We start from the raw sequence: 18,045 nt of genomic DNA on the forward strand, positions 1-18,045 counted from the left end.
TGGCAGCAGCTGGTGTAAGAGTGGCTTCTTATGGTCACATGGAAGAAGGGCACTGCCCCTGAAGACTTACTGGCTTCTGGTTCCAGGCTGACCCTGCGTTCGTTTGCGTATCTTCCAACTGGGCAAACTGAAGCTCTCTCTTCCTGGTAGGAATTAGGACGCTGGTGTGGCCAACTGCAGGCAGGCAGTGAGGAGCCAGGCAAGTTGAGATGAGAGCCAACAAGCGGAATGTGTCCATGGCCTGGGCTAGGTTCAGATCTGTCAGTGGCCAGCAGCGTCTGTGAAGAGGCTTCCCAGAGTTCAGATCCAAGCAAACACGCTGGGTCTCAGAATCCAGTCCTGTGAAGTGTTCTTGATCTTAGTCAGTCCTGTGAAGTGTTCTTGGTCTTCTACAGACAGAGGCTGTAGAAGAAAACTTGAAGGTGACTGAAACATGAAGGGAGCTAAGAGGGCATCGTGGTTGCCTCTTAGCAAGCAAGTTCCTCATGCTGTTTGTCATCCCCGTAGATAATGTCCGCGAAGAAGAGGGAGGGTTGAAAGAGTAGGCACTTTGGTTTCTTTTATAGTAGAATTAAAAGAGTAGAAAGATTACCAAATGTAGTAGAGACAGTTAATCTTGTTTAGCATGGTATAGCTAGCCATGGGTATTTGAAAAAGAAAGAAGGTTGTGACTTAGCTTGCTTAGCACAGAATTTTAAACACAAGTGTCTGGAGGGAAAGCTGGTTAAGAGTGCCAAACAGTTTGAAAGCTGGCTCAGCGTGCTTTCTACACTTCTGGATTTATTGTTAGATGCATAGTTTGGAGCAAATCTCAAGTACAGCACCCATACAGTGGAGATAGCTGTTGTGCTTTTTACACTTCTGGATTTATTGTTAGACGCATAGTTTGGAGCACGTCTCAAGCACAGCACCCATACAGTGGAGATAGCTGTTGAGACGGGTTAGAGTTGTAAAGTGAACGTTTGGTTGTCTGTCGACGTGGAAACATGGTGCTGCGCCTAACAACGTAACAGCTGTTTTCAGGCAGAGAAACGGCTGGTGTCTGTGATCACAGTCTCTGAACCTGATTTTTTTCTTTCCTAGCTGTCTCTCTGGATCAATGAAAAGATGCTTACAGCCCAGGACATGTCTTACGATGAAGCCAGAAATCTGCACAGTAAATGGTTGAAGCATCAAGCCTTTATGGCAGAACTTGCTTCCAACAAAGAATGGCTTGACAAAATCGAGAAGGTGAGTCTAGGGATTGATGGTGCTCCATCGGTGTGGCTGTGGTGAGAAAACTAACGGGGTGGAAATGAGCTCCTTTGTATTTAGCGTGTTTTCCAGCATATTTGAGTCCTATTTGACCACATACGGAGTTACACAGCCAGGAGCAGTCCCACTTTTCACCTCCCAACTCCACCTTCAAGCCAGCAAGAAAGGAGACAAACAGAAACGCAACCAGGTGGCACAAAATGCCTGCCTTATCTTGTAAAGAATCCTAGGAGTTGAGTTTCTGTTGTGTGTCTCCTCTGTTGCACTTGATAGACTGCCAGCCCCTGGGGCAGCATCCTCACTCTGTTGATCATATTATGTGTGCTGGACTGTGACAGACACTGAGTGGATCCACAGAACTTAGAAATATTATGTATTTTAAATTTCTCATTTTAATAATTTAAACTGTATTGTTTTGGCACAGCAAGATTCTCTGCTGTGTAACTGAACATGAATGTGACATTCCCCACCCTCCCTTCTCTTCCTTCATATACTATATTGTTTCAAAATCTTAACAGTTTAAGTGTTAAAGTCTCTTGGGATGATGTGGAAGGGATGAAGTTTTAGGTTACTGGCAATAAGTATCCCAGAGCCCCAACCATCACTTGCTGCTCCATGCCTGTGAAAACCAGTCAGGCCATCACTGATTTTGTCGAGCAGTAATTCCATATAGAATGACTTGTTTGTGTGTGCAAATGTGTGTGTTGAGTGAATAGGTAACTCATAATTCAAATATGTCAGGCTTGTTTTTCACAGTGACACCTGTTCTGCAAACTGTATTTATGTGTGTTTTCCAGGAGGGAATGCAGCTCATTTCAGAAAAGCCAGAGACAGAAGCCGTGGTGAAGGAAAAACTCACAGGTTTACATAAAATGTGGGAAGTCCTTGAATCCACCACACAGACCAAGGCCCAGCGGCTCTTCGATGCGAACAAAGCCGAACTCTTCACCCAGAGCTGTGCAGATCTGGACAAATGGCTGCATGGCCTGGAGAGTCAGATTCAGTCTGACGACTATGGCAAAGACCTCACCAGCGTCAACATCCTTCTGAAAAAGCAGCAGGCAAGTGCCTGGGCTGGCGCACCACAGGCTGTTTCCCCGCTGTGGTCCTGCTGGTCTCAACTCGCCCACCATGTCCTCAGACATTCGCTTGGAGTGTGAAGGGATTTTAACACACCCAGCACAGTGGGCTCTGGTGGTGGCATCAGGGGACATTTCCAGAATCAATTTGGAAAGACACCATAGGAGTACTGGGGTCCATGCATGGGAGTATATTTTCATTATCATCTTAGTTGATAGATGGTATCACCACTTAGCAGTATGGTGAATGTTCACTTCATCTAGTTCCACAGTTTACTTGAAGAAAAGTTACCATGTTTGCATCCTCATTGTATAATGTCTAAATATGTGATAGTTATCTGAGTGGTTCAGGGCACTTCTAGATAATAAGCGAAATTTGGGGTTTTTGGATAACAATAGAGTCCTTCTCAGAGAAGGCAATGGCACCCGACTCCAGTACTCTTGCCTGGAAAATCCCATGGATGGAGGAGCCTGGTAGGCAGTCCATGGGGTCGCTAAGAGTCAGACATGACTGAGCGACTTCACTTTCACTTTTCACCTTCATGCACTGGAGAAGGAAATGGCAACCCACTCGAGTGTTCTTGCCTGGAGAATCCCAGGGATGGCGGAGCCTGGTAGGCTGCTGTCTGTGGCGTTGCACAGTCGAACACGACTAAAGTGACTTTGCAGCAGCAGCAGAGTCCTTCTAAGAGCAAATGAATTTACATTGATGAGAGGAAATAGCTGTGATAAGATTAAGCAAGCAGGTTGGTGGTAGTATCTTTCAGGAGCTCCCCAGGCCGAGTTTGCAGTGTGTGGCCAAGTGCTCCCCTAGCTAAGAGAGCAGTCAGTGTATTTGCCAGCCCCTTGTCTCTGGGGAGAGCAGTGTGGTCTTCCCAGGGTTGTGTTTCCTGGGCAAGACACCTCTGCTATGCTTTCGCCCTTTTCCCTCATGTAAGACAGCAGTTAGGCTGTCTTCAGCTGCTATCGAGTATTTTTTAAAAAAAGAATCAGTTTTCTGATTAAAGCAATTGAGAGGAGATGGTTAACGTTAGCTATCCTTCTGGCCTAAAAGAACTGGAAACTGAAGACCTGACTCCTTCCTGGTGATTAAGCTGGCTTTCAGTGTCTCTGTGACTTCTGAACAGGCAGATGGAGACCATCCTTTCCCCATAATTAATTATTTCCCCTGTCATTTGCCTCTGAAGTTCCTAGATAAACTTGACTATTGCTCCCAAGTTTAAAAATCCTTAGAAAGGGAGGTTTTTGTTTTGTTTTTTGGAAAAATCAGCTGACAAAGTAGAGCACTAGTTTCTGGCTTGCTAGCCATGCAGAGCCATTTCTTGGGCTCTCCACTGTATCAGTTAATATTCCCAAGTCTTCTGTTTTGGTCAGTGCCAAAGGGGAGCATGTAAAATCACTGTGTTTCCTTTGTCTCGGGTATGAAGGTGGGTGTGTCTTCCATCTTCAGATGCTGGAGAATCAGATGGAGGTGCGGAAGAAGGAGATAGAAGAGCTCCAGAGCCAGGCGCAGGCCCTGAGCCAGGAGGGGAAGAGCACGGACGAGGTGGACAGCAAGCGCCTCACCGTGCAGACCAAGTTCATGGAGCTGCTGGAGCCCCTCAACGAGAGGAAGCAGAACCTGCTGGCCTCCAAGGAGATCCATCAGTTCAACCGGGACGTGGAGGACGAGATCGTGAGTGCCTCCTCGCATGGCTGACCTGCATCCCGGGTTCCCACTGCCGTACCTGGCCTGCCTCAGTCCCTGGGTGGGCTGAGTTGTCACAGTCCTGCACTGTGTCCACACAAAATACACCTCCGGATTTCTGTCTAGTTTTCTAAGGATAAATTGAGGGCTTTAATGCCCCAGAACAATCGTTTTAACAACAAATAATAGGGATTCCTGGAGAGTCTGGCATTGTGGATAAAAGTAAGGTCTGGAAGACTAGCCTGTACCCTTCATTGGAGAAGGGCAGGCTCCCTGGGCCGCCCCTCCCAGTGGGGTAGTTGTTTATTTCTTCTTTTTTAAAGAATTCTTATTAAAGTATAATTGATTTACAATGTTGTATTTCTGCTGTACAGCAAAGTGACTGACTTACAGATACATATATTCTTTCCCTTTATGGTTTGTCACAGGACATTGAATGTAGTTCCCTGGGTTGCACTTTAGGGTCTTGTTGTTCATCCCCCACTAGGGTTGAACAGGCTTCCTCTCCCATACTGGCCTCCTTGCTCTCCCCTCCTGCCCTTGTCTGCATCAAATATTTGTTCCTTTTGAGTGGCCCTGACCACCTGTTTACAATTCCTTCCAGTTGTGGGTTGGAGAGAGGATGCCTTTGGCGACCTCCACGGATCACGGCCACAACCTCCAGACTGTGCAGTTGTTAATAAAGAAAAATCAGGTAAGCGTGTCTGCTGGGGCGAGCTCCACGGTAGGAGGCAGAGAAAGGGGAGCTCAGAGGACAGGCAGGTTCTCCTCGGCCTCAGGGCCTGGCACAAGCAGCGTGCTGCTGTGGCTCAGTGAGCTTTGGGTGTGTATTCCCCAATCGAACAGACCCTCCAGAAGGAGATCCAGGGGCACCAGCCTCGCATCGATGACATCTTTGAGAGGAGCCAGAACATCATCACTGACAGCAGCCTCAACGCCGAGGCCATCCGGCAGAGACTGGCTGACCTGAAGCAGCTGTGGGGCCTCCTCATCGAGGAGACGGAGAAGCGGCACCGGCGGCTGGAGGAGGCGCACAGGGCCCAGCAGTACTACTTCGACGCGGCTGAGGCTGAGGCGTGGATGAGCGAGCAGGAGCTGTACATGATGTCCGAGGAGAAGGCCAAGGTGAGGAAAGAGGCTGAGCCTGTCCCTATGCCCGGGGAGCCTCTGACTCAGACCTGAAGCTTGTGCTGCTGGGGGTGGCATCCTCGTGCAATGTCTGATTGTTGCCTTGTTTACGGGGGCAGCGTGGTGGACATAAGTGACTGGAACCTGGCTATTTGCCCCTTGGTACAGAATTTTCTTTTCTGAATCATGGTATTTATCTGCTCTCCCCTTTTTTAAACAGAAATTTGCCAAAGATTGTCTTTTACAATATACTAGATGCTTTTGAGACAGTTTAAAAGTACTTGAAAGTACTCCAACCAGAATGCTATCATCTACATCTGTTAGATGTGGAGAGTTTTTCCAGCCAAGACACACTTGGTTTTCCTGGGCTTCGCCTCATATATCTCAGGGTCCTCGTCACTGCACCACCCTCATGGCCATCTTTCAGAGGCTCCTGCAGCCCAGTCCGCCTTGCCACCCCTGAGATGCTCCGTATTCCGCTGCCCATATCGCACTTGGGGCTTTTTTTCTCTCTACCAAGTCCTCCTCCTGCTCCCCTGTGCTGTGCAGTCAGCCGGTCCCGCTTTCAGGTAGCTTGGATTTGGGGGTGGGGGGCGGCTGTGGGTGTGACGGTCCCCTGTCTGTACAGGATGAGCAGAGTGCCGTCTCCATGTTGAAGAAGCACCAGATTCTGGAACAAGCTGTGGAGGACTATGCGGAGACGGTGCACCAGCTCTCCAAGACCAGCCGGGCCCTGGTGGCCGACAGCCATCCTGAAAGGTGCGTGCCACTTCATGAACGTGAGACTGGCCTGGCAGTTCCTCCTGGTCAGGGCCTCCTGCTTGAGTCTTTGGGAAGATTTTTAAAACAGACCCAATAGGCCTGTGCTGAGCAGAAAGGGTGGGCTGTTATGTGATAGGTGCTTGCTCTCACGGGTTAACTGTCTCCTGCTGGCCAAGCCCTATTGAGAGATTATTGGTGTTGTGAGTCAGGAGTGCAGATGGATTTGCGTGGGTATACAGGGTGATAGGAGCACCTACGCTTGGGTTTAGAAAGTCATCCATTTTGGGGAAGTGTTGTAGTAGAGCGGTGTGTGTATGCTCTTAGTTGCTCAGTCATGTTTGACTCTTTGCAACCTCATGGACTATAGCCAGCCAGGCTTCATGGGATTCTCCAGGCAAGAATACTGGAGTGGGTTGACATTCCCTTCTCCAGGGGATCTTCCCAGCCCAGGGATTGAACCCAGGTCTCCTGCATTACAGGCAGATTCTTTACCATGTAAGCCACCAGGAATCGCATAGTAGAGCAATGGATAGGGATACGTGGACTTGTGAAATAAAAGAGCTTCCAAGAGAACAAAATGATGCCACTCTTAACTCTTATACTTTGAGTCTTGATAATGCCTCAGGAATAAGAAAAAAGAGTGTGTGGCACCCTGCCCTGTTACGTACCAGACTGACACACTCACTGCAGTGGTAGCCATTTTAGGCTTTCTCTGGAACTGCCTTTTGTGTCTCAGACAGACAGGGATTGGCTTTGGGCATTAACCAAGGCAAGTTGGAGGTGAGGTCCTTGGCTGTCTTGGGATGAGGCTCTTTCAGGAAGGTGGCCTTCCTCATCGCCAAGGCTGGGCATCAATGAGTCCTTGTCTGACCACTTACCTGCTGGAAGGCTGTCCTTGAGAGAAGTTAGAAGCAGGGTGGCGGGGTGGATGCTGCTCCCCCAGGACCCAGGAAATGGGAGCAGCAGGGCCCGCCTTCCTGGCAGGGAAGAGCGTACAGCCCAGAGAAGGTCAAATGCATGCAAACGGGGATGTCTTCTGTCCCTTTGGCAATGTAGCCCGTGAGAACAGAGGACGGCTCCTGCATCCTAGGCTAATAATTTTTTAACGTCAAAGGAAATCCTGACATTCAGAGCCATCAGTGCAGAGCATTTTGATTTCTCTCCCCACCCTCCATCATCACAGTCAGGGTGGCCTTTGTCCTTAATGACTGTGTTTTGTTACATGTTGGTGTTCTGTTACCTGAAGTTGAGGTCAAAGTTGACTTTTATTTTGGGCTAACTGAGTTAACCTTCAGATTCCTTTGAGAAACTTTGTATAATGTGCCCTCCTGGTATTTGCCCTCATTTGCTGTCTCCCTGAAGAAAATATGGCATTTAAGGTCCGCCCCCATCTCACCCCGTCTCACACCCCTCAGTGAACGTATCAGTATGCGGCAGTCCAAGGTGGACAAGCTGTATGCAGGCCTCAAGGACCTGGCCGAAGAGAGGCGGGGCAAGCTGGACGAGAGACACCGGCTGTTCCAGCTCAACCGCGAGGTGGACGACCTGGAGCAGTGGATTGCCGAGAGGGAGGTGGTCGCGGGGTCGCATGAGCTGGGCCAGGACTACGAGCACGTCACGGCAAGTAACACAAGCAGAACTCGGGTGGGCGTGCAGCACACAGTGGGCTGTGGAAGGCCCCTTTCGTTCCCTGTCTGTGAGCAGAGGAAACACTCCAGACTCGAGTCAGAGGTCATGGGGTTTCATTTCAGCTGGGCACTTTTATCATCAAGCAACTTGGAAGTTGTTGTGTTGGAGCTGTGCCTTTCTCTGCTGCCATGTGTGAGAAGGAAGCCTGATTGACATGAGGCTTTGGATCTGACATCTGTTAAGTCAGGTGTTTTTTTCCAAAGGTGTTCAAGTGATCAGTAAATGATGTGTTCATAGTGGTCTCTCTGGTTTCTTTATGCCCATCCCCATTTCAGATGCTCCAAGAGCGATTCCGAGAGTTCGCCCGGGACACGGGGAACATTGGGCAGGAACGCGTGGACACAGTCAACCACATGGCAGACGAGCTCATCAACTCCGGACATTCAGATGCCGCTACTATTGCTGAGTGGAAGGATGGGCTCAACGAGGCCTGGGCCGACCTCCTGGAGCTCATTGACACCAGAACACAGATCCTCGCTGCCTCCTATGAACTGCACAAGTTTTACCACGACGCCAAGGAGATCTTTGGGCGCATCCAGGACAAACACAAGAAACTCCCCGAGGAGCTCGGGAGAGATCAGAACACAGTGGAGACGTTACAGAGAATGCACACCACCTTTGAGCACGACATCCAGGCCCTGGGCACCCAGGTAGGCGGGGTGCCACCCTGGGCCGGGGGGAGGTTCTCTTTCCATACAGTGTCTTTGTGCCCCTCTCAACATCTCCCTCCCTCCTTGGCTTCTCAAGCATGCCTCGGAGAACGGCCCAAATTAAGTGCACATGCGTGTGCACACACACACACACGTTAGCCATTATTGTAATGCTCCATTTAGGAGAACTTACCAGGCCATAGTGCTCTCTGTCCCATTTGCAGACACTGTCGGATATCCATCCTCCATGATTAAGATAGTAAACCAGATGTGCACACACATTTACAGGTTATGGACCTTCTCAACAAAAATTTGAATTCTGTTGGCATGTCCATCCAGAGTCAGCTTCCCAGGTGGTGCTAGCGGTAAAGAACTCATCTGCCAGTGCAGGAGACATAGGAGACATGGGTTCAATCCCTGGATCAGAAGATTCCCTGGAGAAGGGCATGGCAACCCCCTCCAGTGTTCTTGCCTGGAAAATTCCACGAACTGAAGAGCCTGGCAGGCTACAGTCCATAGGGTCACAAAGAGTCGGACACGACTGAGCACATCCATTCACAATAATTTCCAAAATGATACCTTGTTGTTTTGCATCAACCAGAGTCTGAGTTATGTATTGGAGAATAGAGAAAACAAGATTCTAACGTTTTAGTGTGCCTGGCCCTTTCCCCTCTCATAGAGTGGTTAACACTCAGGCTTTGTTTAAAAGATTTCTGATAAAGTGGTAACAATATAACAGCAAGGATCTGTAGTGTAGTCACTTTCTAGTTCATATACTCATTTCTGCAGTTTCCTGCTCAGTCTTATATCTGTTAGATGAAAAATAAATTGTATCTGTTTTTTTCCCTTAAATTTCATGATCTTAGAGAAGTCTGTTTTATTAAAGATATCAGCCCTGAGGACATCAGAGGATTTGTTTTTGTCTTTCAGAAGCACATCAGTGATCTAGTACAGGGCTCAGCAGACTTCTGTAGAAGCCCAGATGGTCCATATTTTTGGCCTTTGTGGGAGATACAGTCCATTACAACTACTCTGCTCTGCCATTCTAGCATAAAGCAGCCATGGACAATCTGAAAATGGAGGGCGTGTCTGTGTGCCAACAAATCTTGGCACAAACAGGCAGCCTGGGTTCTGCCAGCCCCTGAAACCTAGTGTGTCTGCCTCCTTTGGTGTGCTCTGAGGGTTGCTCTATGGAGGGAACGCCTTTACTGCCATTCTCTTCCCCTTAATCTGCTCCTTATAGAAGGAAATGTAGGTCACAGGCACAGCTCCACTCAGATTAAGTGGCTTCACCATGTCCATCAAAGAGGTGGAAAATGTGGGGGGAATATTTAAAAGAAATATGTGGAGTGGCTGAGGGTCTGCATCAGGCAGAATTTAAAAGAGCCCACCATGCAGTGTGAGGGTTGCTAGTCTTTCCTTCAGAGCTGGCAGTCTCCCTGTTCAAAAGTTCATCAGCTTCCCATAAAAGGTCCTGGAGTTACCATGTGAGCATGTCAGGATCCTGAATGCAGTCTGATCTGTTGTGCGCTTGGAGCGAGGCCACTAGAGAAGGTGAGACCCAGGCCTGAATTGAGCTTATCTCACTATCTCTGGGAGTTTAATTTTCCTTTCTAACCTTGAGTTCCATAATGCTTTTAACGATTACAGCGTGTACAGAGCATACGCCATAGCAAGAACTCTATTTGTTGTTGTTTAGTCGCTCAGTTGTATCCAACTCTTTGTGAGCCTGTGGACCACAGCATGCCAGGCTTCCCTGTCCTTCACTAACTCCCGGAATGAATGTTCTTTAATTATTGTTACCATTTCTAAAAAGCTTCAGAGAACTTCCACAGTACCTAGAAGGCTTACTAGCAGCAGGTCTTTCCTCTGCACCTATAAAATCATTTAGAACTTCAAGAGACTCCAGAAATGGGGAGTTGCTCTCACTGTTTCATTGAATTCCTTCACCATGTGAGGCTCAGAAAGATGAGGGAGCCCACTGCGAGTCCAGGAATACCCAGGGCAGGAATCTGCTGTCAAGCCTGATGGTGTACACCTCTCCGTACCCAATGGGCTAGGCCATTTCAGCCACAGAAGTGTGTGTGCCCCACCCCTCATGCACTAACAGCAGAACCAGAGCGTAAGGGAGGGCTTGTGGGTGGACTCCAGAAGCTGGCAGAGTTTGAGGCCAGCTGACCGCCATCATCCTCCATTCTGCGGGGAGCAGAGGACTGAGGGAGCTCAGTGATGCTCTGCAGGGACTTCTCAGACAGTAGTTCGTTCTCGTGCACATCCTACTGTTGCTGTCCCCGTCCATCTTGTTTTCTTGTTGTGAGAACAAATTAAAAACAAGTAGAGGCATAGGAAAAGGTTGTTTTTGGTTTTTTCTTTACTTATTTGGAAAGATAGGTTAGCCACACAGGAGACTGGGCTTCCCGGGTGGCACTAGTAGTAAAGAATTTGTCTGCCAGTATGGGAGATGCAAGATAGGGCTTCAGTCCTGAGTGGGAAAGATCCCTTGGAAAAGGACCCATTCCAGTATTCTTATCAGGAGAATCCTGTGGACAGAGGAGCCTGGCAGGCTATAGTCCATGGGGTCACAAAGAGTCGGACATGACTGAACACGAACACACATATGCACACACACACAGGACACTATTCAAACAGTTTCCTAGGAACTTGCTTATTGTCATTTGAGTGTATACCTGAGCCATAATTGCAGAATACTTACAGAAGTCTCTTAGGATATGGAAATCAAATCACATATATGGCATTACTATTATGTACTTTATGTAAAACATAACAGAGGGTAATTTTTGGATAACAGATAAGCTGTGGTTAGGAGTTTCTCTCGTAAGGATGTATCCTCCCTCCACCCATCCCTATCACCCCCACCAAAAACATGAAAGCCTCTTCTTGTTTTTTCCCCTTTTTGCACAGAAAGTTGATATTCTGTACACTCTGTATGCTTTGCTTTTTCTGCATAGCCCCGTCATCTTGGAGCCCTTTTCCTAGAGCCTGTCCCCTGTCTTTATCGTGCCTGCCTGGGAGCCTGTTTGCCACATTTGCAGACACTGTTGGATGACCATCCTCGATAATCAAAATAAATCAGATGCACTCATACACATTTACAAGTTAAGGACCTTCTCAATAAGAATTTGAATTATATAATTACTGTTGACATAATTACAGGCACTGTGACAATAAATAACCTTACATGTATATCATTTCCTAAAAGTGTAAAAGTATATGTAGGATAAACTCCGCCAAGTGGAATCATAAAATCAAAAGGCACACACGTTTGTGGTTCCGGTGGGTACTGCCTGTGCCTTCTGTAGAAGCTGTAAGCTGTTTGTACCAGCAGTGGTGAGTCAGCTCACTGGCATAGACATCACGAAGCTTCCATTTTTGCCAAATGAGAGATGACAAATTACAGTATCTCCATGTAGCATCTTCTCATAAGACTTATTTTCATCCTTGTTCCCCAAAGCTTTTTGTTGAAATTTGGCTGTTAAGATTTTATCTTTGGCATCAGTTTTTATTTTTTCCAACTATGTTGAATGTGGCATTTTTGTTTTTCAAGTTGGAATAATCTGTTGTGGGAGCTCTTACAGGTGATATGTATGTACTGTTTCCAGCAGCAACATCACGTAGCAATGGAAAAGGCGTTTTCAAAATGAGTTGTTCTTGGCAGTTTTTCTCATTTGTGATAAGGAACACCTTCTATACCATGCAGGAGCAAATTAGGTATTTATTTTTGGTATGTGAAGGCGTACCGTGTGTTTCTGTACCAGCTTCACCCGCCGGGCCACCTCCAAGGACCTTTCCTGACCAGGGCTCCATCACTGGCCGGGGACAGTGTGCAGAGGGAACGGGCAGTGGGGGTGGTAGCACAGAGGCCCAGCTCTGGCCCGGCTCACCTCCCGGCGGCTCCACAGGTGCGGCAGCTGCAGGAAGACGCGGCCCGCCTCCAGGCAGCCTACGCGGGCGACAAGGCCGACGACATCCAAAAACGGGAAAACGAGGTGCTGGAAGCCTGGAAGGCCCTGCTAGACGCCTGCGAAGGCCGCAGGGTACGGCTGGTGGACACGGGAGACAAGTTCCGCTTCTTCAGCATGGTGCGCGACCTCATGCTGTGGATGGAGGATGTCATCCGGCAGATCGAAGCCCAGGAGAAGCCCCGGTAACGCTGCCTGCCTCCCTGACCAGGACCTTGCCCCAGAGCTTCCTGTCCAGAGGAGGGCGGGAAAGGGCCTGGGGGCGAGTGGGGCACCGCTGTTTCACTCTGCACACAGTTGTCCGGGAAGGAGGCGTCCAGTGTCATCAGGAGCCCTGTGGAGCCCTCCCTGGTCCTCCCCTACCCTGTCCCCAGGGTCCACGCTCACCCAGGCCCTCCTACCCTCGTCTGTGGGCCTCATGCCTCACAGCAGCCATGGATCTCGGGTCTGATTAGTGAATGTTACCCCTGGAACAAGATGGCTTTTCTGTGTCTGTTAGGTTAAAAGAATACTCTGTCCTTTCTTATGCACATTACTAAAGGTACCTCTGACCCTCCACGTCTGCTCTAATGGGGTCCTGGGATTTGTATTTAGTATTTGTCCTATATCTTCTCTTTGGCCGTGTTTCATGCAGAGCAGTGAAAAGAAACTTGTAGGTGAACAGGCAGGCATGCCCACAACCTCCCGTTCACTCCTGCTGGCTCCAGCCCCCACCATAATTGAGAAAGGGACTGTGCCCCAAGAGGAGAAATGTGGTTATTACATGTATGAAGCAGTTAACGTTTCCCTTGGTCATTCATGACTTCCAGTCAGTAGGTTTTGATGGATGAGAAGTCTTCATGGTGTCATTGATTTCTTAGCTGGTTTCTGCTCTGTCTTCATGTCTAAATAAGGAGACAGTATTTACTGCTCTTTGAAACACGTCCTGAACCTTTGGGAGTTCAGTAGGGCATGATCAGGGATGCCTGTTACTCATCTGAACCTTCGTGAAGAGGATGAACTGGATTTTAAACTAGAAGTTTGAACAGAGATCCAGTGGTTTTTCTGGTCTCCATTGAGAAGAATGACTAGAGCACAGACATATGCAGAGAAAAGTGGGCAGGCCACAAAGCTGGCCCTGAAATACTACTCTCTGCTGCAGCTCTGTGACCCAACCTGGGCTCAGACTGAATCAGACACCGTGCTGTCAGTTCCCATCAGAATAATTATGTGTTTAGAAACCTGCACGAGCATTTGAAAAGCTTGGTCTCATAAAGAAAGTATTATTTGTATAATTTTAGGGATGTGTCATCTGTTGAACTATTGATGAATAATCATCAAGGTATCAAAGCTGAAATCGACGCTCGTAATGACAGTTTTACGACCTGCATTGAACTGGGGAAATCCCTGCTGGCAAGGAAGCACTACGCATCTGAGGAGGTAAGTGCTGCTTTGCTCTGGGGCCCAGGGGTGAGCGCAGCTGGTGTTCAGGTGTAGAATGCCTCTCTTGGGTGTGTATGTGTGTGTTGTACGTATGTATGTGTATGCGTATATATTTACACACACAGAGAAATCTGTGTTTGCATTCATACATACATAAGCACATGCTTACATGTATTTCAAAACTGCTTGCTTCTTTCTTGTGTGTTAGAATAAGGCGTTTAGGCAAGACTGTAGGTCTAAAACCAATCAATTTGTGGCCCAGAAGACAATTTTCAAGGACCATGGCTGAGGGTTCGTCACTCTCACTTCCTCCATCAGTCCTCCACATGGGTGACACCCCTTCTCTGTCCCCTATGCCGTAGATCAATTTGCTCTTTAGTGCATGATTGCTAAGTCAAGTTACGATGCTGGTGATACAGAGGTAACTGGCTATCAGTGTGAGGCCCCCTTCTAGGGCTCAGACGTGCCCTCAGAGAGCTTGGGGCTTGGCCCTTCTCTTCTGCATGTGTGCAACCCGGGAGCCCCGGAGTCTGGAGAGGGCTTGAAACGTTGTTGGCCACCTCACAATAGAGCAACTTTGGGTGGAGCTTGGCCTTCCTCCCAGCCCCCTGGGAAGGAATGTCGCCATGCTTTTCTCTCCTCTCTCCTCTCCTGGCACACAGATGGACTGAGTGGTCCTCTGATCTTTCCTATATTAGTGGTGATCTCTATGTAAAATGTGTTTTTCATACATAAAGTGGCCCATCAAGGGGCAGACTAGGAGGATGTGGTCCAACCTATTAAGATGTCCCTGGGGTCCTTCTTTTCTCACAGATCAAGGAGAAGTTACTGCAGTTGACAGAAAAGAGAAAAGAAATGATTGACAAGTGGGAAGACCGATGGGAGTGGTTAAGACTGAGTAAGGATATACCGAATTTCTCTGCTCTTTCTGGGTCCCCACTGAAAGCAAGCAAGTTTATTTACCTGCTTTAATTGGTTTGATACAGTGTTATCTCTTACTGACTTTTGGAGCCTCTCTGAATGTTTGTTTTTTAATATCTTATTTAACTCTTCCATGCTAGTAAGTATTTTTCAGTGGTCCCTGTGTCACCTTCGTTGTCTCGTTCCCATGATTGGCCTCAGTGCTGTGAGTGGTGTCAGGTGTGCAGGAGCAGCACGGGGACCACAGCCTGTGCCTCCCTCTGGGGGAGTGCAGTAAAGAGACCGCCACCCAAGTTATCTTGAGGAAGAATTGTTACTGCACAGTCAAGAAGGTGGAAAGTTGGCTTGGTTAGGTCTTAATGAAAGCTAACAATGACAAAGAATTCTCAGTGAAGCAGGCATTATTCTAAGTATTCTATATGTGTTTTCTTTATTTACTTTCCACAATAATTTTCTGAGGTAGGTTCTATTTTTAGTTTCATTTTATAGGAGAATGTGTGAGCTAACAGAATTTATAACATGCAGTATTGGGAGTAGTATTTATGAACACCAAAGGTAGTCCAACTGAAGCATCACCATATTTACTGTACCATATTTACTGTATTCTGCCATTCTGTGCTTGAGCCTGCAGGCTTCAGCCTTATTCTCAGGTACCAGAAGTGCTTTCTAGAAGCAGAATCCGAGGGTCCTTTTCTAAAAAATGTTAGGCCTCATTTCTTGAGCACCTCAGCTCAAGAAGTGCCGCTCTTGACCATTCTCTGGGTGAGAATTCGGTCTGTTAATCTCGCCCACTCCCTGGGCAGGTTCATTTCAGTTCAGCAAAGCCCAGGGTACACCCCGCACTGTGAGCTAGGCACCAGGTTGTGTGCTGAGCGGTCCTGATGAGGTGAAGGGTCCCTCGTGTGGTGCAGTGTTGGGGGCCACCAGTGTGATGCCGATGCTGCCCGCAGTGTTTTTCTTACCTGAGTGGCCCCAGGCAGTGCTGCTTAGTGTGTAATGAAAGTGCCGGCCAGCCCTAGCACAGACAGAGCAGGATCTGACCTGCCTTCTCACAGTGCAGGAGGTGGAGGTCACGCTGTGTGTCTCGAGTGGAGGACAGAATGCATAAAGCAGAAGCCCTGTAGCCCATACCATCTCCGTTTTGTGTCGGGCTCCCAGACCCTTCCCTCCCTTTCAACCCCCAAAGTAAAACATAGCACTTCCAACCCAGAAAGTGTGATCAGTGAATGGCTGCTCCATCAGGGTCGTCTGGTTGAACATAGGTTGTGAATTCCTGCAGGGCTCCAAAGCTTACTTCACTGTAGTAGGGCTGAGTGAGCAGAGCGTATACTCTGGTCCTTCATGGTCTTGTGGCAGCTACTGTTCTCATGGGGCTCTTTAGAACCTGTGCTGTGCTGGTCCAAATTCAGATGTGCTCCAAGTATAAAATTTCAAATACAGAAGAAAGACGGTGTAACACAGCTCAGTACTTTTTCTTTTTTTTACTGATTACATGTTGAAATAGCACTTTGATATATCAGGTTGTCTAAAATGTGCTTCTAAAATTAATTTCACCAGTTTTTAATGTGGCTAGTAGAAGTTGCATGTATAGCTTCCCTGATGTTTATGTGGACAGAGCAGGTCTGGACTAGACGGCTTGTGCAGGCAGCTGCCACTAGAGGGCAGCACCACCCCCGGCTGCCCAATCACCTGCCCACATTCTCACTCTTGGCTCTCCTGTGCAGTCTTAGAGGTCCATCAGTTCTCAAGGGATGCCAGTGTGGCCGAGGCCTGGCTGCTCGGGCAGGAGCCCTACCTGTCCAGCCGAGAGATAGGCCAGAGCGTGGACGAGGTTGAGAAGCTCATCAAGCGCCATGAGGCTTTTGAAAAGTCTGCAGCGACCTGGGACGAGAGGTTCTCTGCCCTGGAAAGACTGACGACGGTGAGTGACCCCTGGGAGCCGGGGTGCTCTGTGGTGGTTCCCGTGGGCAGCTCTGCTTCCCGCTCACCTAGACCTGGGAGCTCATGTCATTGCCTTGTTCCTAAAAGCACGAAGTGTCTTCCTGGAATTGGTGTTTCTCTTGGTACTGGACCTGGGGAGACGGCCCAGGCTGACTGCCCCCTTAGTCACTTCCTGGGCATGGAGATCCGTGATCACTTGCTGTCTGGGCATTGATTGATTGGGGTTTGCTTTCCTCTTTTGATCTGATTTTCTTTCCTATATCTCATAGAAGCTGGTTCCTAGGGATCGTAGCCATACAGTTATCTTCCGATTTCAGAATTGGAATTCCCATCAGGCAGGAGTAGCTTATCCTAGACCACCAGGCTCTCCCCAGTCCTGATGATCTCTTCTGCCAAAATAAAGGCTTTAGAATAGGGCTTGCTCACTGGTGATCTCTCTCCCAAGACACTTGCACTGCCGGTGGAAAGCTGATTCTTTATGCTGTACAGAAATGGTGTTCTTCTTAGGATTCTGGGCTTCTCAGCTATGCATGTATACTTCTGTGCTAAAATGGAATGCTGTGGTACTCACATACTGCTCGTGAAATGGGGTAGTTTCAGTTGGACTAGTTTGTGGCTTTTTAAAATGTGTTATTGGGGTTTAGCTAAACCCAATCCCCACTGCAGCATAAGAAGCCTCGTTGGGAGTTACTGCAGTGCTGACTTAGTGGTGTTTGAGCTCTGATGGGAAGTCCGGCACGGACCTTCCCACTCAGCTGCTTTCTTCCTCAGTGAATTCAAAGGCTGCAGAGTTCATGTAGCAATTAAACTCAGTGTCCCAGTGCCACACACAATTCCCAGGGATTCAGCCAGCGTGTACAGTGGATCTGCTTCATCATGCAGACCTTGGTTTCCTGTGGCTTGGGGTTGTAGCCTCAGTTCCTATGACCTTGATGAGCTTTTGCTTAGGATGTCAGAGCTCCAGATTGTCCTGTGTGATCCAGTGTAGAACACTTAAAATACGGCTCACCTGGAACCATTTCCTTAAAAGAGGCAGAGTTTGGGGCTCTGCCAGACATCATGGTGTTCTCCCTCAGTTGGAGCTACTGGAAGTGCGCAGACAGCAAGAGGAAGAGGAGAGGAAGAGGCGGCCGCTCTCCCCCGAGCCGAGCACGAAGGTTTCCGAGGAGACTGAGTCCCAGCAGCAGTGGTGAGTCACAGGCAGCCCACCTGCCCGCACCCAGCTTCAGTGACAAGTGGGGTTTAGGGAGCACGTTTCTGAGCCTGTGCTGCGCTGTGCCCTTCCTGTCAGTCATTGCCTGTCAGTCATTCTGCAGGCAACATAGACCCCACACAGTCACATCTGAGAACACTGACTTGTCCATAGTAACATTGCTGTGTTGGCAGAGAAAGTGGAATGTAGACAGCACTCTCTCTGCTGTGCACACGTGTGTATACACACACACAACTTCCCCAGAAGTAAATGGATGGAGTGAACCACCTGGATTTCAGGCCAGTGACTGCATGGTGATGCTTTCTGAAAGTTCTGGGTG

At 48.5% G+C, this 18,045-nt stretch overlaps 1 protein-coding gene across 6 annotated transcripts in view; it reads left to right on the forward strand.

Annotated features, from left to right (window-relative positions):
* Positions 1–18,045, forward strand: part of SPTBN1 (spectrin beta, non-erythrocytic 1) — a 211,195-nt gene that overhangs the window by 183,286 nt on the left and 9,864 nt on the right. For all 6 annotated transcript variants that reach the window (XM_027555290.1, XM_027555291.1, XM_027555292.1 and 3 more), the window contains 13 exons: positions 1,084–1,230; positions 2,052–2,315; positions 3,784–4,008; positions 4,625–4,714; positions 4,867–5,145; positions 5,777–5,907; positions 7,326–7,530; positions 7,875–8,249; positions 12,170–12,414; positions 13,510–13,648; positions 14,465–14,549; positions 16,297–16,493; positions 17,590–17,702. In XM_027555290.1, coding sequence (XP_027411091.1) covers positions 1,084–1,230; positions 2,052–2,315; positions 3,784–4,008; positions 4,625–4,714; positions 4,867–5,145; positions 5,777–5,907; positions 7,326–7,530; positions 7,875–8,249; positions 12,170–12,414; positions 13,510–13,648; positions 14,465–14,549; positions 16,297–16,493; positions 17,590–17,702 — 2,495 coding nt within the window. The remainder of the gene's footprint in view (positions 1–1,083; positions 1,231–2,051; positions 2,316–3,783; positions 4,009–4,624; positions 4,715–4,866; positions 5,146–5,776; positions 5,908–7,325; positions 7,531–7,874; positions 8,250–12,169; positions 12,415–13,509; positions 13,649–14,464; positions 14,550–16,296; positions 16,494–17,589; positions 17,703–18,045) is intronic.

Source organism: Bos indicus x Bos taurus, chromosome 11 (genome assembly GCF_003369695.1).
Source record: "Bos indicus x Bos taurus breed Angus x Brahman F1 hybrid chromosome 11, Bos_hybrid_MaternalHap_v2.0, whole genome shotgun sequence".
NCBI lineage: Eukaryota > Metazoa > Chordata > Mammalia > Artiodactyla > Bovidae > Bos > Bos indicus x Bos taurus.